The sequence below is a fragment of the Ixodes scapularis genome, unplaced genomic scaffold, assembly GCF_016920785.2.
Source record: "Ixodes scapularis isolate PalLabHiFi unplaced genomic scaffold, ASM1692078v2 PGA_scaffold10__122_contigs__length_95168666, whole genome shotgun sequence".
Classification (NCBI taxonomy): Eukaryota; Metazoa; Arthropoda; class Arachnida; order Ixodida; family Ixodidae; genus Ixodes; species Ixodes scapularis.
The window spans coordinates 48,515,793-48,541,069 of NW_024609836.1; the positions used below are offsets into that span (position 1 = coordinate 48,515,793).

The 25,277-nt window shown below is 45.5% G+C and overlaps 1 protein-coding gene across 3 annotated transcripts in view; it reads left to right on the forward strand.

Moving 5' to 3' along the window:
* Window positions 1-13,757, forward strand: part of LOC120843104 (zinc finger protein 525-like) — a 36,262-nt gene extending 22,505 nt beyond the window's left edge. For 2 of the 3 annotated variants that reach the window (XM_040214334.3, XM_040214335.3), the window contains one exon: window positions 494-1,417. In XM_040214334.3, the coding sequence (XP_040070268.1) occupies window positions 494-1,338 (845 nt within the window). In that variant the 3' untranslated portion in view covers window positions 1,339-1,417. Of the gene's footprint in view, window positions 1-493; window positions 1,418-13,182 lie in introns of those variants that run through there. The other variant, XR_006077257.1, reaches the window with a different exon arrangement.
* Window positions 13,758-25,277: the final 11,520 nt, after the last annotated feature.

Consider the following 25,277-nt stretch of genomic DNA (forward strand, 5'->3'; position numbering starts at 1 on the left):
CAGAAAAGGATGGCATATCGAAAACCATTGCTGTCGTAGAAAAGCAGGAGTCATCAAATTTCTTCAAAATTTGTTCAAATCTCATTTAGTTCCTCAAACCTTGCTAATGGTAGATGTATTCCGAAGTGAAGATAAAGTGGACAAGTTCAAAACCCACAAGTAGTCACCACTGTAAGCTGGTCAGAGTGCTTTTTTTTCAGTTATACATGGCCACAAAGCCGAATGCATAGAAGGTACTGTGCTACCAGCCAATAAAATAGTTTTTTAACAGTTGGGGGAATCAAACACTTAAATAGATTTTTTGCCAATAAAGAATTTTTTATAGTCAATTGTAGTTGAGTGCTTTCATTAACCAAAATAAAAAGGTGGTGATATAATGAGCTGTTCAGCTAAGTGGCACTGCAGCAGTGACTACCAAACTCATTTATAAAGCAAGTCACTATCTTGGTTGGGCTTTCCTTTCGTGCCCTATTGCAAATCATGTCTTTTTTAGGTGATGGAGCAGCACTGCATGGGGAGTCCTGCTGCCCACTGAAAGCCACCGAGGACATCTGGTTTAAATGCTGCTTCTGCACCTATGTCACTAGAGACCACAATGAAATCATGAGCCATCTGGTTTCCCATGGTAGTGAACAACTCAACCCTGCTGGAAAACCTTATAAGTGCAAGCAGTGCCCTCAAGCCTTTGCTCAGAGTATGCATCTGGCCCGCCATAATCGAACACACAGTGGTGAGAAACCTCATAAGTGCAAGCTGTGTCCCCTAGCCTTTGCTCAAATTGTCACTCTGACCTGGCATAATCAAACACACAAAGGTGAAAGGCCATACAAGTGCAAGGTGTGTCCCAAAGCTTTCGCTTTCATTTCCGCTCTGAGAACACATAATCGAACACACACAGGTGAAAAGCCATTCAAGTGCAAGCTTTGCCCCCAAGCCTTTGCTCACAATGGCAGTCTGACCGCTCACAATCGAACACACACAGGTGAAAAGCTATTCCATTGCAAGCTTTGCCCCAAAGCCTTTGCTCAGAATAGCCACCTGAGCCGCCATAATCTAACACACACAGGTGAAAGACCATACAGGTGCAAGCTTTGTCCCCTAGCCTTTTCTCAGAGTAACACTCTGACCCGCCATAATCGAACACACACTGGTGAAAGGTCATACAAGTGCAATCAGTGCACCCGATCCTTTACTTGCAAAAGCAGTCTTATCCGCCACAACCTAACACACAGTGATGAAAAGCCTTATAAGTGCAAGCTTTGTCCCCAAGCCTTTACTCAGAATTGCCATCTAACCTGCCATAATCGAACCCACACAGGTGATAAAGCTTTACTGTAAAGGGGATCATACGCTTTGCTCATTTCAAGTTCTTTTGCGCCTGCTCTGGGTGTGGTACTTTAAGGTGGTTGAATATGTTTGTAAAAATATATTGTTTTATTTTGTTATTTATCCCTATCTGTAGATTTTATTTTTCTTCAGAAAATGCATCTGTGACTAAAATTCAATTTCTTTTTTTTTTTTTTTTTTAAATGAAGGCTTGCAGTTTCAACTCACTTTTTTTTCTTTTTTGTTTCAGCTATTGCAAATTTTAGTACTGAAGTACTTGTGGAGTAATGTTTTGGCAGACCTCCTAACACATTACTTGACACATCAGTTCCAAAATTTCCTGTATCATGTTTGATGTCTTGTATCATACTTTGATGTCATTTTAGCAGTTACCTTGGCAGGAGACTGATTGCTGATCTGTGTTTTCGTGCTTTTCTAATGACAAATATTCTTTGGTTGTGGTCGAATATTTTTAGGTGTGGTCCAATGTCTGTAAAAATTAATTTTTGTTATTTACTCCTCTCTATGCACATTTAGTCTTGTAGAAAGTAAATGTGTGGCCAGAATTCACTTCCACTCTTTTTAAGAAAAGGTTGGCTGGTTCAGCTCCCACGCTGTTCTTCTCAGTTGCAGATCTTGGTACTGAAGCAAGTGGAACAATTTTTAAGGTTTCTACCGTGCTCTTATTTTAGCACTCACCTCGGCGGGTGATTATTTGACAAGTGTGTGTATACACCACAGCACTTCGTGATGCTGATTGGTGCATCGCTAGTTAAAGGGACCATGAAGGCAATTTAATTTTGTTTAAAAAAGAAGGTGTTTTCGGAAGCATTGGGGTCCTGGCATGCCACACAATTTTTTCTAGAACGTTGTGACTCTTATTTCTGTACCTGCAAATAAATTTTCGAAACCGAAACAAACATTCAGATTTCTTCCCTTTTTCGCCTCTGGAAAGGGAAGTGACGTCAGGGAGCACTGTCGGCATCGGTAGGATTTAGAGCACACTCAGTGTGGTTCCCGTGGTTCGCTCTAGTGCATGGCGGTCTGTGAAGAAAACCTGGAAGAAAACCTGGAAGAAATGGACGACAACGCCGCGCTCGCAAACGAGTTTGAGCTCCCGTTCAGCGACCTCACGCCGACTGAACGGGAGATGCTGCTAAGGACGCAGAACTCTGAATTGGCGACCGATGCAGCAATGCTGCGCATTGCTGCATCGGTTGGCAGTTTATGCAAACTAACGTCGCCCGATCGACCGCACGTCTTTAACCGACCTTTCGCGCAACCTACTACAGCACATAAACGCGGCATGATTGGTAAGACACCAGTTCGCAAAGCGAACACGAGACGACGCACGAAATTAAAACCAAAAGTCCGCCGTCCCCGGCGCTCGAACCTTTTTTTCTTTTTTTTGTCCATGGTTGCTCGACGCTTGTTACGCGCCCGAGGTAGCAGTGCGGGATGCGTTCAACCAGTGGCAAACGGAGGGATCGCTTCAGATTATGCTTTTATACACGGTATGAAACCTTCTAATTCCCAACTACAACTTCAAAATATTATCCAACGTTCAAATAAACTTTTTTTTTATCACATCTCACCACCGAAATCGAAACCAAGAGCGCGTCTAATGTTTGAACCAATCGCCATGCGAGGAGCCCGTTGTCGTCAAGCTTTGACGGCGCACTTTAGTTCACCTTTCTGCCGCCGCCTCTGTGGGGTCTCAGGCATCGTTCCCGGCGCTATTATTACCGCGCCTGTTTGCTCGATTGGTGCGGCACCCAAACTTCTGTTCGGGCTAGAACTTGGTCAACAGTATGTGAGACGTGCCTGACACCCATTTCAATCGTCGAATAAAACTTCGAAACTGCCTTCATGGTCCCTTTAAATCCCGTACCGCCCAGCAGGTTTTGCAATATATTTACGCTGAACCAATGTGCATGTTTTGTAATGCTGTAATACAGGGGTCTCCAAACTTTTTTGCCTAAGGGGCTGAATCGGGTATTTGTCACTAGCTCAAGGGCTGGAATACAAATAAGTAAATAAAGGAATAAATAAATATTCCCAGATAAGCATTTAAAGAAAAAAGTAGAGCACAGCAGAAAAAAGTACAATGTAGCATAAAAATTAAAAAGAATCTAAGGCAGATGAATACATATACCTTATATTTAAAATAATGTTACTAACGTTACTAAAACACTCAGTTCGGAAACTCCCACAGAGACAGCTTTAAAAAAGTGCTCCAATCTGTCTCCGAGCACCGAGCTAATGACGAACACAGCGCCACCATTTCTCCCGCAGCGGCCACTCGAGGAACTGCACGTGACTTCTATTTCGGCTTTAAGAACAGATTCAGCGGTAGAGGTTACAGGGGTGCCACCCCCGTCTCCCCAGCGGACGGGCCGCGGTCAAGTACCGAAGTTTAAATGCACCTAGGTCGGGACGCGCTACCTGAAAGGCCCGCTGAGGCATGGTTGTATAAAAACAATATTAATTGTTCCGCAAAACCTTGCGAGCTAAAAATGATAAAAACATCACGCGCCCGCCATTTGGTACTAAACTCCAATAAATTTCATACAAAAAGAGTCTTTTCCATTTGTTTTTACGCAAAAACAGGCTTTCAAAAAGCTCGAGGTGACCACAGTACAGACTATCGATAAAGAGTGGCGCTGTTGTCGCATTTAGCTCGGTCTCGGTGGACGCCAGCGGCCCAGGTTTCGACGGCGAGTTTCCCAACTGAGTGTTTTAGTAACGTTGGACCCAGGAGACTCACCAGGCAGAAATCGGTGTATAATAACTTTGGCTTCTTCACGCAAAGAAAAAGACTAATGAGAACGATAGAACTGATGCTGACAATATGCAATTGATACAACTTGGGCAACTAAGCACAATACACAGGGGAACGCAAAGGAATTTGATAGATGTAGTTATGCAAATATAAAACAGAGTGCTAAGAATGGTAACGCGGGTGATGACACGCTAAATAATAATATGACAAGAGGACATGCCTTTTCATAGACAGTTTTCTTTCTTTTTTTACTGCGTATCTTTGTTTACGCAGTTAGTGCGCATTACGGCGCTGTTTCTTTAAGTGTGCTTATTTGTGTTTCGGTAACTGCGGGCCTGCTGGAGGCAGGCTGTGGGGGGGCTTCATTGGAAGGACCGTGGCCAGCCACTGGCCGGTCGGGAGTTCTATGCGGGCCGAAATTGGCCCGCGGGCCGGAGTTTGGAGACCCCTGCTGTAATGCACTTTGAAGACTGCATATTGATGAAAGGTGTAGAGAACCTGGATCTGACAATAACACACTCGTACAAAGTGTTTTCACCATCTTTTTTGTACTGGAATTTTCAAAATTTTGTATTTATATGACACTTGCTTTGAGACATCATCTGTATTCTTTAGGTGGTCACAATATTGTTGCTCTGTGCTCTTTTTTCCTGACTGTTGTTCCAGTGTTGCCTGGCCTCCTTCAACAGAATTCTCAGACTAAGTGGCGTACCCAGGGGTCGGGCTTATGGGCTTCAGCCCCCCCCCCCCCCTTTCCCCCCTTAAATGTAGCGGACCCTATAATATACACATGCATTTTGACCCCCTCTCCTCCTCTCCGCACCTCAAGTCATGGACATCCCAGCTACCTTCCCCCCCCCCCCCCCCCCCCCTTGAAAGATATTCCTGGCTACGCCACTGAGACTGTATGTGTCGTTGTACATCACACTATTAATTTTGCTTATTTTTTGTATTGTGCAGTATAGTAGTTAGTTTCTATGCTTTCCTGATGGCAAACATTCTTAAGTTCTTTAACAAAATGAGATGGGCCAGAGCAGCTAAGTTTCAAGGAATACAAAAACACCCATAATTCTGCCAGGGCGACAAACTTAAGTTTAATTTGTATTTTCTTTTTTTGCAGTGCATGACGTATTTGTAAAACACCTTCACTGTGGTTGTTGGCTTCATTGTTTCTTACTCTTATCTCATTTGTCTTAAACCAGACCTGCAGATGATAAATGTATAATCAGACTTCTGTTTTGCTGTTACTCCGAAATAAAGGTTCACAGTTCTAGCTTCCACAGTGCTACATTTTTTTCTGTCGTTGCAGATCTTAGTTGAAGTGGACTAACATGTCTAGTAACGTGAAAGTGAAAAGGGACTGTTTGGTATAATTAAGAGCTATTTTCCGCATGATCGTGGTCGCCAGATTAGAAATGATGACACCAAACTCTGGACAGCTACCGCCATCTGTGAGCGACGACGGCAACCAGACAACTGGTTGCCGCCGTCGCTCATAGATGGCGGCAACCTGCAGAGGAAGAAGAGCGGGAGCGGAATGAGCGACGATGTGCGCAGTAGCACGAATGGTTCTGCAACCGTTGCGAAACCGCTATCGCCTAAAGTTCCACTGCGTCGAGCGCTTCAGATTCCCTTGCGAAAGAAGAGCAGATCGCTCGCCTGGAAAGTCACCGCAGAGAACAGAAGCTACAGCTCTGCTGCTCTTCCTTCTTCACCACAGTGGAAAGGCTGAAAGTTAAAAACAAAGGTTTTTGTTGAGTTGCTCGATAAAAGCCAAGATCAGAAGTTTGTCTTACTGCGTTTCACATTAGTAAAATCTGGAATGACCGTTGGTATTTTTTGTGAGGTTTATTTTACGTCATGCAGGTTGCCCGTCGCATTCGAAAATATTTTTTCTATTGGATGAATGAATGATATGTGCCACTGGTGCAATGGTACTTCAGAATGTTCCCATTTTCATCATGCACCATGCTGGGATCTCGCTGTAGCAGTTTCGTTGCCAGGAAATTGACTGCCAGGCGGTCAAATACACACGACAGCAGTGGTGGTTTGTGCTGCCGATCATGACAATTAAGATCCCCCTTTCTGCCTTCCAGGGGGTTTGAGTATAAGGAGATGTGTTTTTAGTATTGCTGCGAAATGCATGTCAGTACATTGCTGTATTGACAAAACATGGAACGGAGACTCGATAGTATACCGCTGAGGTTCTGAAACTTCCCGTTCTCGAGGAAGCCATACCTGCCTCGAACGGCAGCCGGGGGACGGCTCCCGGTCTCAGCACCGATGCAATAAAGCAGCGCAAAAGTCTTTAGACCTCGTAAACAATTACGTGCCCGCCATCAGGGAGTGCGTGGGTCATAGTTACGCATCGGCGAGTGATTTATATCTCAAATGACACTTAACTGGAAGGACACACTACTTGAGAACCGGGGCGGTTGAGGAAATTGAGAGCTCGGGGAACCTCCGAGGGTACTCCCGGGGAACCCCAGAGTTCCCAGGAACCCGATTGAAAACCCACGGTATAGAGAAACTTTGAACTAGTTTTTTTTTTTTTTTTTTTGACTCCTACTCCTCAGCACTAACATCTTGGTAACCATGTAAGTGACATTTTCTTCTCTTCGACCACTATTGCCTATAGCCGTTGTGCGACTGTGTATTTTGTTGCACCATGCACTTGTTCAGTGGGTTGGCATTGTACCTCTTTGCCCTGTTCACCAGAATTCATGGACTGTAAACGTGAAACAAAAAAAAAGTAAAGACTTTTACAATTCTCTAATGCGAAATTAGAGCACAGCTCTTGAGGTGGAGGGGAGGGTATGCTTCTCCATACCCTCTTCTCCTCCTCTCCTCCTTTCCCATTTCGCGGGGAATTTCCAATAAATTTCTTCCTGAATTTAGCGAAAATTTTCTCGCTAAATTTAGCGGGAAATTGACGTCGCATGACCTCAACATCAATTCAGTCTCCCCGCCAAATTTAGCGGGGAAACTGTTACGTCTCATAATGCAACGTGCGTGGTTACATTGACGCCACTTAACCCGGAAATGGGCGCCTATGAGCTGCGCTTTAAAACTGTCTTCTGTTCGTTTTTTTTTGTGTTTAAAGGTACACTGACAGGGTATGCATATATCCCTACTGAAAAAAAGTTATATGAATCTATATAAGAACTATCCAAAAACTGATATGCGACATATGCAACTGATATGAAATACCCAAAGACTGATGTGCGGCATATGAGAACTGATATGCAACATATGCCAACTGATATGCAGTATACAAGTTCATATATGATTTAAATAATAACTTAGTATGACTTTCAGGGGTGTGACATCTGCACCAATTGCGCTATTTTGATACAAACCCAATTTTCTGCGCCTAGTTGCGCCATAAACGCGAAATCGGTCGAAATTGCGCCACACTGCGCCGAAAGTAACTCAAAAACTAAAAAAAATTTGCGGCTACGCTATATTTAGCGGGAAACGAGAACTTGGTTGACAACATTCAATCTCGTCGTTGTAAAGCACACGGCACGGGTACAGGGTGGCGCAAGCAACCGCCGGATTTTAAAGGGGCACTGACACCCCAAAGGTTGTATTTTTTTTTATTGTCTAAAACGAAGCAAGTTGCAGTCATAGACTCGCAAAAAAAACCGCATCGCGAAAAAAAATTTTCCCGCGCGCGCGCGCGCGCCTTTTTATTTTTGGCGTTTGATTCTCCCGCCTTTGCCTCCTCGCTTCTTTTGATCCGTGACGTCAAGAATCATGAAATTTAGAAGCTTTTTAGGCGGCATCTCTATAACATTTAATAACGGCAATCCTAAAACATGTTTTTTAACGCAATTGCGAACGCACTACGGCCCTTCTTTTTGAAATACCAAAAATCGGAAGTTCGTTGTGGTGCCGTCTCCTGGATTTGTATCCTCCCGCAGAAAACAGGCAACACCGCTCAAAACCGGTCCGCTTGGCGCTCGCTCCTTTCCTCCTCGCTTTGGGTCGCCATGGCAACAGCAGGGAGTCGTGAAAGGAAGTGGACTCTCAGGTCTCCGCAATATTTGACGTCAACGCACCGGCGCGGATAGCGCGGGAACTTCGAATTCAGCATTTGGAAATTGTTTTTTTACTTAACAAATACTGAATTCCAAAATTTCAAATTTTGAGGGTAATGTCCCGGCATCGTTTTCAATCGTTTCGGATAATAAAAAAAAAAAAATGATTTTGATGTGTCAGTGCCCCTTTAAGATTTCAGCTGTAGTACCCTTCTATACCTATGATACGTAGTATTTTCTCCATTTTCCTACTACTTTACGCTGTCATTTGTGACAGCATGCTAGTGCGCGATTGAACCCGGCCGACGAGGCCGACGAGATAAGGCACTTCCAGATTCTCTTGCCCTCTCCTCCTCGCTTCGTCCCTTCGAGGTGATGAACCGAAGCGAGGAGGAGAGAAGCGAGGCCGCCTCCTTTCATTCTGAAAATTTCCAGGGGTACAATGACGTCAAAGACCTTGCGTGGTCGCGCCCTTGTTTTGCAAAAGTATGGCCATCCGTTTGAGGTTTCGATGTATGAAAGATGTCTTAGAGTTCGTAGCGTCCCGTTCAACACTTCTGCTGTCTTATTTTGTGAAATCCATATTTCGGTTCAGTATCCCTTAAGTGCCATTGAGCACCTCCATTGTGTAACTGTTCATCCGTGTCCGTAATCTTCTCGTCAAAATGGACGGCGCCGTCGCCGTGAGTACTTTCGGTTATCACATACGTGTTTCCAGTGCGTGAACAATCGAATGAATAGGTCACACACCCGTATTTGGCGTGCATGTGCTGCTCATAGTTTTTCTACCAATTCACAATTTACCTTGTGACTCACTTTCGTGCGAAGATTTTTCTATCTGCTCGTGCTTTCTACAAGCATCCGATCGATGTCTGGCTGTAATAAACCGTGCTTCCCTGTTCATGCTCTCGAATCACCGCTTTAAAAAGTTTTGCACTACAATTGCGCTTTGGCACCAGTTTGTATAAGCTTGAGGTACCTGGTGACCACCTTTGTAGCAAGCCCTTGTTTTGTCCTTATCTATGCCCGTGCGACTCGCGTGTGCCTTTTCTGTTCTTTTTTTTAAAATATATTTTATCTCGGTGTGTATCGGCGCTGATGACTTATTGGAACTAGGGTGGGAAAAAATAACGATAAAAAAATATGTGATCGAAATCAAAATTTTTATGATTTAAAATGCTGATAAGCTTCTCTAACATTTTCTGCTCCAAACCGTATACTTTCCTGTTTCGAGGTTGCTCCAAAATCCAAATTTTTCTGCTCCAAAACTTGCTCCAAAACCTGTTTTCCCTGTCTCACCCCTGGACTTTCAGATCAGAATTTTCAATGCGTCCACTAAACATATTAGAAATACATTCATATAATTTTTTTCAGTATACAATGTGCCGCGCAGGCAAGCAAACATGTGGCTTGGAACCGCAGTGGTGCAACTTGATTTATTGGCTTTTAAATAATTACGGCATGAGCGTTTACTTTTTACGAAGAGATTCATCCCCTGAGCCGTTTAACACACTCTCAGAGGTATGACATTACTGAAAATAAATCAACATGTTGGGAATCTTATTTATTGCTTGGGTGGTCACCGAGAAAATCCGTACCCTCAAAACGACCAGTATAAAAGGTGGAAACGCAGTGCTCAGAAATAGTTATCGGGTGTGCTGTTGTATTCAAGTTTGTTGTGCCATGTATGTGTATTGCTCAAAGTACATGTTCAGCTGATGCTAGTGGTATGCAGAATGTATCTACATGATGGCTTGAGCAACTAAAAATATTTTTGTAGCTCATGAATTGGGCGGTACCTAGTGCCACATAACTTAGCTGAAACCGATATGCGACATATGAAACTGATATCAAATAATAAGTCCTGATATGAAGAAAGTGTCCCATAAACATCAGAAATAAATTCATATATTTTTTCGTTTCAGTAGGCTGTATGCTCGCCGAGGTTTAGCTATTAGACACAGATGAGAAGGGAGAATAGGACAACAGAACGCGATAAGTTCAACTATTTATTACGCATAAAAACAGATATTAATACTCTACGCCATCGCGTCACTCAACCAATATCCTGCCCTGCCACTGTTTGCAAGAAGGGGGAGAAACGCGATTCAGTTATATTGCTGTGTACGTGTAAGAGCAGGCAACGTGCGTGGTTGTGGAGGAACGCGACTGAAACCCATTCGACCCGGTTCTTTCCTTTATAATCTGCACTCTACCGGAAAGTTGTAGCCCATTTTCGGCAGTTGTGTTCTATTTTGGAACTTTTTTTTTTTAACATATGTTTATCAAAGCCGCCGTAACGTGCTGCTTCGGGACTGTTGCTCTTCCTTCGCCGACGCGAGATTCTGGTACCTTATATATACCTTTTATGCTCGTCGTATTGAAGGTACGGATTTTCTCGGTGACCACCGAAGCCGTAAAAAATATTCACAGCATGTTGATATTTTTAGAGCGCAGCTCTTAGGCGCCCGTTTCTGGCTTGAGCGGCGTCGGCGTCGCCGTCGGCGTAACCGCGCGGTGCATTATGGGTAAATTTTCCCGCTAAATTTAGCGGAAAAATTTCCCCGCTAAATCTAGCGGAAAAATCTCCCGCTAAATCTAGCGGAAAAAATTCCCCGCTAAATAGAGCAGGAAAATTTCCCCGCTAAATCTAGCGGAAAAAATTCCCCGCTAAATATAGCGGGAAGATTTCCCCGCTAAATATATCGGAAAAATTACCCGCTAAAACTAACGGGAAAATTTCCCCGCTAAATCTAGCGGAAAAATTTCCCCGCTAAATCTAGCGGTAGAATTTTCCCCGGTAAATTTAGCGGAAAAATTTCCCCGCTAAATCTAGCGGAAATATTTCTCTGGGTGGTCACGTGACCTGGGGGTCACGTGACTTCGAGATCACGTAACACCCCCAGGTCACGTGACCCCCCCCCCCCCCCGAGGTCACGTGACCCCCACGTGATTTTGGGAAGGGTGTCACGTGACCTGGGGGTCACGTGACCCCACCAAAGTCACGTGACCTCAGGGAGGGTCACGTGACCTTTGTGGCCTTGGCTCCTCCTCCTCAAGAGCTGCGCTGTAATTCGGCGTTACAGGGAGTTGTAAACGGCTTTCATTTTTTTCAGTAATGTCATACCTATGAAAGTATTTTGAATGGCTCAGGGAATGAATCTCTTAGTAAAAAGTAAACGCTGATGCCGTAATTATTTGAAAGCCAGTAAAACAAGCCGCTCCACTGCGGTTCCAAGCCATGTGTTTGCCTGCCCGCACTGCACGTCGTAGCCAGTTTTAGAGCACAGCTGTTAAGGCTTATTCACACGGTGCATCTTTTTAATGCGCCACAGTTTAGCGAAACCAAGATTTTGCGAAATCGGCCTGTTCACACGTAGTGTTTCACGCGCGAAACCTGTGACGTATTGACCCACGAGAATTTCGCCAAACCTTGTCCTCTGCAGCGGGAATATCAAGCGTTTTGCATCGAAAACCTTAGAACAAGACATAGCCGCCGTTTCAAGTGGGTTTTTGCCGTTTTTTGACGCACTTCCTTTTAGGCGGTTTTCTTAAAGCATTTTTTTTGCTTCACTGGTTGTGTCTTTAGCTTATCACAATCACTTCACACAATTTTCTACCACATTTTCAGGAATATTTATGTGTCTATACTGCCAGCATTCATTATAAAGACAAAGCAGGCAATGCCACATGCAAGAAAAAAGACAAAAACAAATGAAAACAACGATGCATGCAATAACTCACCTAAGGAGTGCTTAAGTAGTGTGTCATTAGGAGTTGTTAGTGATTCTGAACTGGTAAACCTTTTAGGAAGTTTGTTCCTTTGCCTATTGTGTTTGGAGAGAAGGATGCTTTTGACAAAAGTTCAATGTACATTATCGTTCAATGATTGTTAGATTGTGTGTTTCTTGTAGGGATGGCTTGGTTAAATGCTATTCACAAATCGCCGTGAATTGTATTAAAAAGAAGCTTTACCAAAATTTAATTGTTGTGACATTAAATCTCGCAGTCTTGACGGGGCGTATAATTCTGAATGTATGCAGCTAGGGTCATTTCGCTGTTATAACCATTTCCGAGTCAATCTTTTATATAAGTCAACTGAACATATATGTGTCAGAAAAATACATCAGTTAAATATTTTAGCATTTATTTGATACCATCAAACTTGTAATCGCTTCGGAACCATTCCTCCTGCACAGAATGAACCCCTGCCGGCCGCTGGAATCTTGTATTGTTGCTCGTAGAAACTTTCAGCTTGAAAAAAGACTGAGAATCAAACAAAAGTAAACATACAAAATTCCTGAAAAGATATTTTAGCTTAATATATGGTTTTCTAGTTCAGAGATGTTTGTTCTGTTAACTCTTCTTTGAGACCACTCGGACACTATGGAAGAAAGCAATCATGGTATTTCATTCCAGTCCTTGCATCTGTTATTGGAACCATGGAGTTTACAAAGGCTTTATATTTTAATGACAATTATTGTCATCAAAAATACAAAAATAGTCATCGAAAATACATACTTCTCAGCGCAAGGAAGATTACCATCAGAAAAGGGTGGCATATTGAAAACCATTCCTGTTTTAGGAAAACAAGAGTCATGAAATTTCTTCCAAATATGTTCAAATCTCAATTAGTTCCTTAAACTTGCTAATGGCAGACGTATCCTTAAAGATACAGATTGCAAGTTCAGAACTCGCAAGTAATTATCATTATAAGCTGGTCAGAGTGCTTTTCCTCAATTGTGCCTGGCCACAAAGCCGAATACATAGAAGGTACTGTGCTACCAGCCAACCATATAAACATTTACAGCATTTGGGGGAAGTACACTTAAATAGATTTGTGCCAATAAATCGGTTTTCATAGTCAATTGTAGTTGAATGCTTTAATGAACCAAAATAAAAAGGTAGTGAGATAATAAGCTGTTCAGCTGAAGCGGCACTGCAGCAGTGACTACCATACTTGTTTCTAAACCAAGTCACTATCTTGGTTGGGCTTTCCTTGTATGTCCTATTCCAAACGGTCTTTTTCAGGTGATGGAGCAGAACTGTTTGAGGAGTCCTGCTGCCCACTGAAAGTCAACGAGGACATCTCTTTTAAATGCTGTTTCTGCACTTATGTCACTAGAGATCAGCGCCGAATCATGAGCCATCTGGTTTCTCATGGTGGTGAACAACTCAAGTTCCTGCGTCCTTTCATGTCCTCTGGCTCTAGGTTCAAAGTGCACAGTGACACACAGCACACAAGTGATAAGCTGTTGAAATGCAACTTGTACCCTCAAGCCTTCGCTCAGGATACCCATCTTGCTGATTGCGATCAAGCTGGCACAAGTAAAAAGCAATACAGGTGCAAGCTGTGTCAGCAAGCATTTACTCGGAATTCCCATCTGACCATTCATAACCGAACACACACTGGTGAAAAACCTTTCAAGTGCAATCTGTGTCCGCAAGCCTTTGCTCGAAAGTCCGGTCTAACTAGCCATATTATAGCGCACGCAACTGGAAAACGTTATAAGATCAAGCAGTGCCCCTGAATGTTTGCTCAGAGGGTTGATCTGACGCACTATAATCAAACGCACAGGGGTGAAAAACGTTACAAGTGGAAGGAGTGCCCTTGTGCCTTTAGTCACAATGGCGGTCTGAACCTTCAGAATCGAACACACAGTGGTGAAAAATCTTATAGGTGCAAGCTGTACCTTTGCTCAGAGTATCACTGACCCGCCATAATCGAACACACACAGGCGAAAGGCCATACAAGTGCAAGCAGTGCCCCCGAGCCTTTAATTGCAGTCGAGGTCTGGTCCTCCACGTGAAAAGCCATTCAAGTGCAAGCTTTGCCCCCAAGCCTTTACTCGCAGTGGCCATTTGACCATTCACAATCAAATACACACAGGTGTAAAGCTATTTCAGTGCAAGCTTTGCCCCAAAGCTTTCACTCAGAATTGCCATCTGACCCGCCATAATCGAACACACACAGTTGAAACGCCTCTCAAGTCCAAGCTTTGCCTTTATGCCTTTGATCAGAGTATGTATCTGAGCCACCATGATGGAACACAGAGTGGTGCTAAACCTTATAAGTGCGGGCTTTGTCCCCTGGCCTTTGCTCAGAATATCACTCTGACTCGCCATAATCGAACACACACAGGTGAAAGGCCATATAAGTGCAAGCTGTGTCCCTTAGCTTTTGCTCAGAGTACCACTCTGACCCGCCATAATCGAACACACACAGGTGAAAGACCATAGGAAGCGAGCAAGCCGGCCGTGTCGCGGCGGTCGCCTATTGTTTGCCGCGACCTAGCGGTAGCCGCCGCAGGAGCATCGGGGAGCAATGGCGACGAACAGCACGGCAGGCAGTGTCCCCGTCGTGATTACGAAGGAATTTAAGGCAGTTACGAATTCAGAAAGTTCCTTCGGTAGCCGGTGCCGTCGGCGCAGAATTGGCAGAATCATCGGGAAGTAATAGCAACGGACGCCGCAGAGGACAGTGGGCGATTACGAATCCGGAAAGCTTCTTCGGTAGCCGGTGCAGAATCATCAGGGGGAAGCAATGGCGATGAGCAGCACAGCGGACAGTGTTCCCGGGGTGATTACGACGGGGGTTAAGGCGGTTACGAATCCAGAAAGCTTCCTCCGTGGTACCTATGAAGGAGGGAAAACTCCTTCGTGAATCTGGCCGCGTGTACGACGTGAAGGAGGTCCGTTTCGGCGGACAAGTGGATGTCACGGCGCGCCGTACGCCGCTAACAAAATTAAGAGCGCCCGAAAAAAAATGCAGTTGGCGTTGAGTGGACTGTGGTAATTTTGCACGTTTATTTCTGAATCAGCTTGACAATAACTAGGCGATTTTTTTTAGCGCCGTTCCGTGATTCCCACTACTACCTTCCTGTAGGCTGATGGAAACATCCAAGGGTAGGCTTAGGTGGGCGACCGCATTCCGCTTCTCGATTCCGGTGAAGTATTTGCCGCATACTTTAGGGTTTGCCGTCGGTGTCGATGCTGTTGCATCGTCGCTAGAATAGAAAAAAAGTTAATTGTATTATTCGTGAGCAGCTTAACGCGCGAACTGGAAGGTAAGAAGCGCCACTAACCTGTATGGACGCACGAGTCGCACCTGGCCGCACAGTACTCCGCCTCGTACGCTTCCGAAGGGACGATGTAGTACTTCGTGCCGTGCGCAATCTTCGACGTACTGTTGCAGCCGACCACGCAGCAATTGTTACGGCTTTCTTGGTGCGGAATAGCCATCTCAGAAATTACAGCGTTAACCCACTACAACGCACAACCAACGCAGCGGCTGGCAGAAGCTCCCCGATGCAATGGACCCGTTTGCCGCTAGGGACGCCCTGGTCGGGGCTTGAATTAGATGCGCACGGTTCCTATACAAATGCAAGGTGTGTCCCCAAACCTTTGCTCTCATTTCCACTTTGAGAAACCATAATAGAACACACACAGGTGAAAAGCCATACAAGTGCAAGTTTTGACCCCAAGCCTTTACTCACAATGGCAGTCTGACCCTTCACAATCGAACACACACAGGTGAAAAATCTTAAGCGTAAGGGGGACCATATGCTTTTGCTCGTTTCAGGTTCCTTTGCACTTGCTCTGGGTGTGCTACTTAAGGGATGGTCGAATATGTGGAAAAATGTTTTCATTGCTTTATTTTGTTATTTATCCCTATCTGTAGAAGACGTTTTTTGCAGATAATACATGTGTGACGAATTCATTGTCACTGTTTTCTAATAAAAAGAAAAAAAGGCTTGCAGGTACAACTCCCACATTTTTTTTTCAGCTTTTGGTGTTGAAGGATGTGTATAATAATGTTTTGGGAGACCTCCTAAAACATTACTCCACTCATACTTCAGTGCCAAAGTGTCCCGTGTCATGTTTTATGCCCAGTATCATGCTTTGATGTCATTTTAGCATTTACCTTGACAGGGGACTGATTGCTGATATGTGTGTTTCTATGCTTTTCTAATGCCAAGTATTCTTCGGTTCTGGACCAATATCTTTTGGTGTGGTCCAATGTTTGTAAAAATGTCACTTTTGTAATTTACTCCTTTTTCACATTTAGTATTGCAGAAAGTAGATGAGCAGCCGGAATTTCTTTTTTGAAGAAAAGGTTTGCAGGTTTAGCTCGTATACACTGTTCTCAGTTGCAGATCTTAGTACTGAAGTGGAGTAATTTTTAAAGTTTCTGTTTTCACATCCTGTACCATGGTCTTATTTTAGCACTCACCTCGGTGGGGGATTATTTGACAAGTGTGTGTATGCACCGCAGCACTTTGTGATGCCGATTGGGGCATTGCTAGCTGAATAAATTGGAGCTGAACCAATGTGCATGTTTTTAATACTGTAATGCATGGTTCTCCAAACTTTTTGTTTGAGGGGCTGGATCGGGCATCTGTCGCTGTTTCGATGGCCAGAATATAAATAAGTAAATAGAGGAATAAATTAATATTCCTAGAGAAGCATTTAAATGAAAAAAGCAAAAGATAGCATGAAAATACAAAAAAATGAAAGCCGTTTACAACTCCCTCTAACGCTGAATTAGAGCGCAGCTCTTGAGGAGGGGGGCAAGGCGCGGAGGGGGAGCCACGTGACCAGGTGGTCACGTGACCTCGGGGAGGGGTCACGTGACCTGGGGGGGTCACTTGACCTGGGGGCCACGTGACCTGGGTGGTCACGTGACCTTGCGGTTACGCCGACGCCACTCAAGCCGGAAACGGGCGCCTAAGAGCTGCGCTCTAAAAAACAATCTAAGGCAGATGAATTCATATACTTTATTTTAAATCCAATATTTAGCTTATGACATTTCACAATAATTGGGATCCATAAAACTCACCAGGCAGAAATCAGTGCATAAGTACTTTGGTATCTTCACGCAAGTCAAAACACTAATAAGAATGTTACAAAGGATGCTTACATGGCTTTATCACGCAGGGCAAAGGACTAATGTAATAGGAATCATAGAACTGATGCTGACAATAGGCAATTGATACAACACAGGACACTAAGCACAATACACGGGGGAACGCAAAGGAATTTCGCATACACAGAAAACAGAGCTAGGAATGGTAACGTTCGTGATTACACGTTAATTAATAATACGCTAGGAGGACGCACCTTTGTATACACAGTTCTCTTTTCTTTTATTGCGTATCTTCGTTTACGCGATTGGTGCGCATTACGACGGCGGTAGTTTACGCGCGCTTTTTGTGCCAAGAACTGCGGGCATGCTGCGGGCTGTGGGCCGGGCTTCATTTAAGGTCCGTGGCCAGCCACGGGCTGGCCGCGGGCCTGGGTTTGGAGACCCCTGCTGAATGCATTTTCAGGACTTCATTGATGAAAGGTGTAGAGAACGTGGAACTGACTGTAACACACACATACAAAGTATTTTCATTATCCTTTCTTGTGCTGGCATTTTCATAATTATGTATTTATATGACAGTTGCTTTGAGACATCACTCTTGGTATTCCTTCGGTGGTTAGAATATTGTTGTTCTCTGCTCTTCTCTTTCTGAGTGTTCCATTTCTGTTTGGCCTCCTGCAACAGAGTTCTCAGACTGAGTGGTGTACCCAGGCTTCAGCTTCAGCCCCCGCCCCTCGCCCGCCCCCCCTTCCAAAAAAAAAAAAAAAAAGATTGAGTGGACTTTATAATAAACACATGCATTTTGTGCCCCCTCCCCCTCTCCGCACCCCAAGTCATATACATCCCAGCCACCCCCCCCCCCCCTCCCCCCCGAAAGATATTCCTGGCTATGCGATGCCACTGCAGACTGCCGGTGTCTTACATCAGGCTATTAATTTGCTTATTTTTGTATTGTGCTGTACAGTAGTTTGTTTCTATGCTTTCCTAATGGCAATAAGTTCTTCTCTAACAAACTGAGATGGGCCAGAGCAGCTAAGTCTCGAGGAATACAAGCAGAGCCGTGACTCAGCTTGGGTGACAGACTTGAATTGTTGCTTAATTTGTTCTGATTTTTGTATTGCATAACGTATTTGTAAAAATGCTTCCACTGTGGTTGTTTGCTTCATTGCTTTTTACTCTTATCTCATTTGTCTTAAACAAGACCTGCAGATGGTGAATGTATTATCAGACTTCATTTTTGCTGTTTGCTGTTTCTACGAAAAAGATTCATAGTTCTAGCTTTCACAGTGATATATATTTTCTGCTGTTGTAGATCTCAGTTGAAGTAAAATATTTAAATAGCAATGTGAAAGCGAACAGTAACTGTTTGGTATTTTTTTTTAATGTTTTTTGTCTCTTAGTTACTCGATAAAGCCAAGATCGGAAGTTAGTTTTACTGCGTTTCACATTGGTAATATGTTGAATGACCCGTTATGCTGGTTACCCGTCGCCTTCAAAAATCTATTTTGTTATTGGGCATACGTGTGCACCCCCCTCAAAAAATTCTGCGGACACGCATGCGTCCCATAGATAACACCAGCGAGAACCGCGCAGTGTGCACGCGGTACGCGCGTTCTTTTTATCTACTGACTTGCTCGCTTCAACACGACGGGCTCCTTGTCGGTGTCGAGGTAAGATTGATTGAACCGCGTAGGTTTATTCTAGCTTAGCATTACAGGTAAGTGTGAGTCGTGCCGTGTCTGGTCGCGATCTGATGGAGAGGGGGTCCGCTCGCGGGGGAAAAGGCGGGCAGAGTCCAGGGTCACCCGGCGGCAAAGCGATGATGAGGATCTTTCGACACCTCCCCCCCCCCCCCCTTTGGAAGAACAACACTCGCACGTTTCCAAAGCGGTCAGGTGGACGACTCACACGTCCACTCCTTGTTACGGTAGGTGCCACGGCCGGTTGCAGGTGTCCTGTTGTTCGCCGTGTAGTGCCGGTCGTCGTCTGCACCACGTAGGAACGGGGTTAAAGGCCGCTGTACAAACGGGACGTTCTGCAGGGAAGAACCTTCTCTCCCGAAGCTGGAGACGGGGAGGGAAAGGGCCAGCGTTGGGTGGAAAGGGCGTCTAGAGAATGGGATTAGCCTCGGGGCGAGGCCATCCTCTCTAAAGTCCCTCGATGTTTTTTCACTAAAAATATCCAGGGACGTTAATCCTCTCGAGAGGGAGTGGGGTACGGAACAAAGCTGCCGTGGGTAGGGAGCCTTCATGTCCGCTTTGCTGGGGGTTCCGGCTACCAGGTGGAAGATGAGCTTGTCAAACGGCGACCTCGTTTGCGAGGACGGGCACGTCAGAGAATTTGAAAATAGCTGCTTGATTAGCCGGAGGACCCAGTGCGGTCTACTGGCTCTAGAAGGTGACTCGGATGAAGAAAACTCGTTTTGCTCCAAAACTAAGCATTCTGGAACGTGAACTCTTGCCACAAATAAAAATAACACATACATGAAAAACTACGAAGGCACCTAAGCTTTCTCCTATGATGTGAAAATGCGTGAGCATTACGGGCAGACTTATGTTGGCGCAACTTGCAAGAAAGAAAGAAAAAAAAAAGTTATGTTGGCGCAACTATAGCGCAACGAATAGCGCGCTAGTTTCACGATCAAGAGGGCCTAGCTTCGAAACCGGGCAGGGGATGTTTTTTTTCTAGTGTTCTTTTTTTTATTTCGTTTATTTTTTTGTTCGGTCACGTGACAATAAAAGGCACATGAACAGAATTTTTTTTGGCCACGTCACCAGATTTTTTTTCTTATTTCTCCTTTCTGTTTTTTTTCCCCCTTTTTTCGGTTGACGCTCTCTTTTGCAAAACTCTTTGCACCTATTTCGCGTTACTTTGGCGTCAGCCAAATAATTTTATTTATGGCAAGGAATTCTGCCGTACGTATCATATCTTACTATTGACTCCGTAAGTGTGACGTCATGGGTCCAAACAAACCGTTGCTAGGGTCGTTGTTATGGGCAAATACATGTCGCTAGGTTTCGCTACGAAAACCCGACCGTTCAATAATCGGGAGTAGGATTTAAACTTCTAAAAATCACAGATATAGAAAGCTTGAATATCATATATGTTGCGACAGAAGTGTGCCGGTAATCGCTTGTTTCTGAAATATTTACGACTGCAACTTCCGGTCCTCAAGATGCCTGCAGCAGACGACGAATGCAAGAAGAATGCCGTCTGCCACACGCCCGCCGACCAAGCCGGCGCCGGCGTCTGAATCGGGAGAATAAAGACGATATTCTGATATTGCATTTGTTTGAAATAAAATGAGTTTCAGACACTTATAAGAATTCATAGTGTGGTGCGATGCAAAATATGGTTTATCGAAAGTCCGGGCGTCGATCGAGATGATCGTCTGCTAAAAGATCGCAATGCACCCGTGAGAAAAGCACTTCAGGCGATCGGTAGAGATCCCAATTTTTTTTTGCGGACTCGCGCTATGGGAGGGTGCTTTGTATCTGATTGTAACCATCGCGTGGAGAAAGATTCTTGCAGTTTCTTCAGATTTCCGCAAAACCCCAAAACGCGAAAGAACTGGATAAAAAACATAAGGTGAGTAATTATTACAGATTGTACTCTCATCCAGGGTTCGATGGAGATCTTCACCGAAAGAGCACATCCACTAAATTTAATGTATACAAAAAAAAAAAAAAAAAGCGAAATTGCGATAGACATGCAATGTTTTATTAACCTGACAACCTCAATAATAATAATAACAAACGACTTATCTCGACGGCGTACGATTTGTTTCTCATGCTGGCCTGCGCTACGCCGGTAATGCACTTCAGGTCGTCGTCGTAACTGATCTGCATGACGTGGTTTGATTTTACGGCATTTTCATCTCTCTGAACTAAGCTGGGTTCTTCACAGAAAAACGTTTATTGCGGAGGCCTGTACGGCCATGGCGATGCACTTGTTTTTGCCGCTCGTTTAGGGGGTGTCCAAACAGGACACTACAAAACGCACGACTCCGACAAATCGTGAAAATGGAAGCGGGCGCGTCCGCTTCAATTTTCACGATTTGTCGGAGTCGTGCGTTTTGTGGTGTCCTGTTTGGACACCCCTTTACCGACGCAATTCAGTGATGACGCCCGCTGCAACAGAGGCCAGCAAATCTATCAAGTCGTGTGCTACCAAAGCAAAGCGGAGTGTAATACTTCAGAGATGGCTTTCATCGTTGCACTACGCCACCGAGGCGACAAGAACATCTTCATAATTAGATATCAAGAAGTTAGGTTGCTTACAAAAAATTAGTTACTTACTTATAAGCGAAAATCTAGCCTCGTGTGGAGTCTCCATGCATTAGTCCATAACAACGCCCCTAGCAACGGTTTGTTTGGACCCAGACGCCAAGTTGTGGCGTCATCACTTACGGGGTCAATTACCAATCCTGGCTTGCAATACGCATAGAGAATTTCGTCCGGCAACCAGTTTGGGAATGACGAGGCAATATTTGTGTTATAATTGTTTTGAGGCATAAGCATAATTTCGGCCTCGTTATCCGTCGGTTTCTATGATTGGCTCTTCAAGTATCTTTTGGGAAGGCAGACGACTGGCATTTTTAGAGTGCACGTGTGTCGACCAGAGTGAACGTTGCTGAAGCGCCTCCAGTGTGATTTTGGCCGTAAATAACTGGAGGCCCCGGGCAAACCCACCCAATGTAAAAAAGTATCTACCTTTCTGGTTTCATAGAGAGCTAAGAAAGGGACGAATCCCAGCCGAGTCAAACTACCGGCTTGCAAACGCAATCGTGTTGACAATAGCTACAAGGAGTTTGTATGACTCTCTCTGGCGGTGTGCAGAGGGCAAAGGCACGGAGGTAATATAGGCAACCTGCAATGCTGTTTGGTTTGGCGCCATCTGGGGACTAAAGCTAAAAATATTGGGTACCCCTTAGAGTGGCGGCTGCATTGTTCAAACGTGAGCTTTCTCTCTGGTGGCGCCGTTTAGCCTAGTGTCTGAAGCAAGAAATACTGGGTATCCCAGGAAGCTGTGTTCGCGTAACGTGCCAGTAGAGCGGAAGCTACGGCCCTGGCGGGCCAGTCGGAACGTGACTGCCTATCACCGGAGCGCGCCTCAACTCCGGAGAGGTATCAGGCTTTTCGCTGCGTCATGCTCCAATATGTGCGCGTTGCGCTCGTATACGTCGCGCATTTCGAAGCCTTCGGCACGCAATGTGTGGCTTATCGTTCACCCTTTGCCAAGTTACAACGAGGCAAGGTATGACCGTGCGCTCTCACCCTGCTGGCGCCGCCTGGCCATTGCCGGCTGGCTATACGCTTTCGCCTAGTCACCTCGCAAACGGTTGGGTATTGGCTGCAGAGATCCATTTCGCTTTGTTTTATCACCGGGATTACAGCTTGATTTCTGTGTTCCTAATTTCACAGACAGAACGAAATCGTTTTTCTCGTGTGGCGTCACGGCGGTGAGATAGAAATCAATCAGTGTAGTGGAATTCGACGCTTGTGCTCGTTCTACAGCGCTTCTAAAAACCGTGCGATCACGGCTGTGTATCGTCAACATTGCAGAAACTGCCGTTACTTGTACTCGTATTGCATCGTGAGGGAACGACTATGACTGGGTAAACAGGAATAGGGAGAATGGGTGCGTGTGATTTATTGAAGTTCGAATCAACAAATCAAGCTTCAACGAATGCGATAGTATTGCATTCACTCAACCAGCTATATGAGTTTTCAGACGGTATATACCTTCCAAGTATGCGATTCGTGTTCTGCCAGTGGTACCTCAGCTAAATTAAAAAGCAAAATTCACGTTGAAAAAAAAAAGTTTACGGTGACTCGAGTTGCTCCCACGCAGAATCATGTTTCACGTAAGCGTAATCTTGGGGTCGATGCACGACGAGGGGTCTTCATAAAAATAGTTTGATTACGATTATTGGCAACGCTAAAAATTTGAAAGCCAAGCAGTGAAGACAACGGTGTTCTTATAAATATTATATACATTTTTGTTTACACTGTTTGAATACGCTGCCGTCGTTATGTTCTTGAATTATTGGCTAGCTTGTGGCGGACAGGGAAGTCTTGCAGGACCATATGATAGGACCTACACTAAGCCTGCCGCGCTTCGAAAAATGTTAGTCCAATGCATACCAGCTTAGCGCAATCGGTCGCTGCCCGCGGCGTTTTCTTTTTTGTTTTTTTGTTTTTTCGGGCAGCGAAATAATTTTTGGTCAAGCAGCAGGCCCCCTCTTCGGCGGGTTAGGCCGGATTAACGGAGGCGTCTCCTAATCCATTCTCCGTGTTGTCCCCCCGGGGGGGAGGGCGGTAAACAGGGGGGGGGGGGGGGGGGGAGGGCGGTGAAGGGAGGAAAGGAGGGCAGGAGAGGAGGAAACGCAGAAAAAGTGGAAAGCGCGAACTGTACGGCGGCCTTTAAGGCGCTGGCCCTAGAATGTGGCCATAAGACGCTGCTCCCTTCAGAATTCTGACCGCAGTTCCAAGTGGAAGGGTGTCGAGCTTAGGGTGACCACCCGTCCCGCGACTCGTGGGACTGTCTCGCGTCCCGGAAGAAATATCAAAATCTTAAAAATGTCCCGCATTTCACACTGTCATAAAATTCCCTACACATCTGGCGCTGCCGAACAACGGGGCACACCCGCTCCCATCAAAATACTCACGGTGGGAGCGGGTGTGCCTCCGGCACCTCGCTACCAACACGGCCATTAAGCGCGAAACACATGTACGACGAAACCGTCCGATCCGACGTCTGACCGCGCAATACGACGGTCGGAGGCGAGGGTTTTCAACGCTCTCCGATGCTACGAACACCCTCTCCCCCCAAGGCTATTCCGGCAGTCCGCACGTCGGATCGGAAGGTTTCGTCGTACATGTGTTTCGCGCTTTAGACCAGTTCTACAAAAGCGTTTTTACACTCCAACATTGTAAGATGACCCGGGCCCTGACCTATAACTGCAGAGTCTGCCATGTACCGGCTATCTGCAGACATCTTATCTGGGACTGTCAAGCGACCACAGGAAAAAGACAGGAAGCGATGTCAAGACTGGCCGCCGAACTCGCACCAGAAATTTATGAAGACTGGGCTACCCCACAAAGATCCTTCAGACAGGAAAATCTTTGTGGGGGCTCAAAAGTGGTGTCGACAGCCACCGCTTTTGAAAGGGGAAGCGGTTATATCTATTTGGGCTAGCCAAATAAATATAACCACTTCCCCTTTTTAATGCGAAAGCTTTAACTGGGGTCTCATGGAGCGAGCCGACGTCACCAGTTTGAAGCGCGAAAACGGCACCTAGTTTCCCTGACCCCAAAGGTCCCATTGGCTGGCGCGCGGCGACGAGGATTCCATTGGCCGCTGCGCTAGTCAGTTTCAACGACCGCCGCCAGATGGCGCTGCGTGTCCGTGCCGTCAGCGCGCCGATCAAAATAACCGCCGCAACCCCATGCCACTGCGGGCCCCGCACCGGTTAAAACGGACACGTTGGCGTGCGCTCGGAGGCTTCTTCTCGTCTCGCCGCCGACCAACATGGCGCCGCCTCCATCATCCACATCGTCGGCAGTGCTTCTGCTCGTCTCGCCGCCGACGAACATGGCGCCGCCTCTACCATCCACATCGTCGCCGGTGCTTCTGCCACAACTCGAAAACATTTCTCGCGCCACAAAACTCCGAGGCGTTCCATTGGACGTTCATGCTTTCGCATTCACAACTCATAAGAAGTGCTTAGGTGTCGTTTTCCCAACATTCCGACGGCTACCCCCTACACCTACACCGGATAAAGCAACTTTCGTCTACCCGGTGTCCCCCTTCTGTATATAAACATATTCTCACTCTCACTCATCAGCATATCCACACTAAAAGAAGGTAAATACGCACCTTCCTTCAAAATGCCTGGCTGGGCTAAACAGGGAACCCACGTCATTTGGACAAAACGCAAATTTTCCAGATGAGGACAGCATGACCGAGAACCGGCAAAGTTTACACAAGGGGCACGACATAGAGCACTAAAACTTTTGAGGGGCTAGGCAACTGTTGTCATTTGAGAAATAACACCGATATTCTTTACTCATCGCCGAAAGACAAATGAAAGACGTTTACGAATGTATTTAACGTGAAATTAAAGCACAGCTCTTGAGGAGGAGGAGGGGAGGGTATACGGTGGGGAGCGTATGCCCCTCCTCCCTACCCTCTCCTCCTCTTCCTCCTCCCTACCCTCCCATCCTCTTCCCCAGACCCTCCCCTCCGCCTCCTCCAC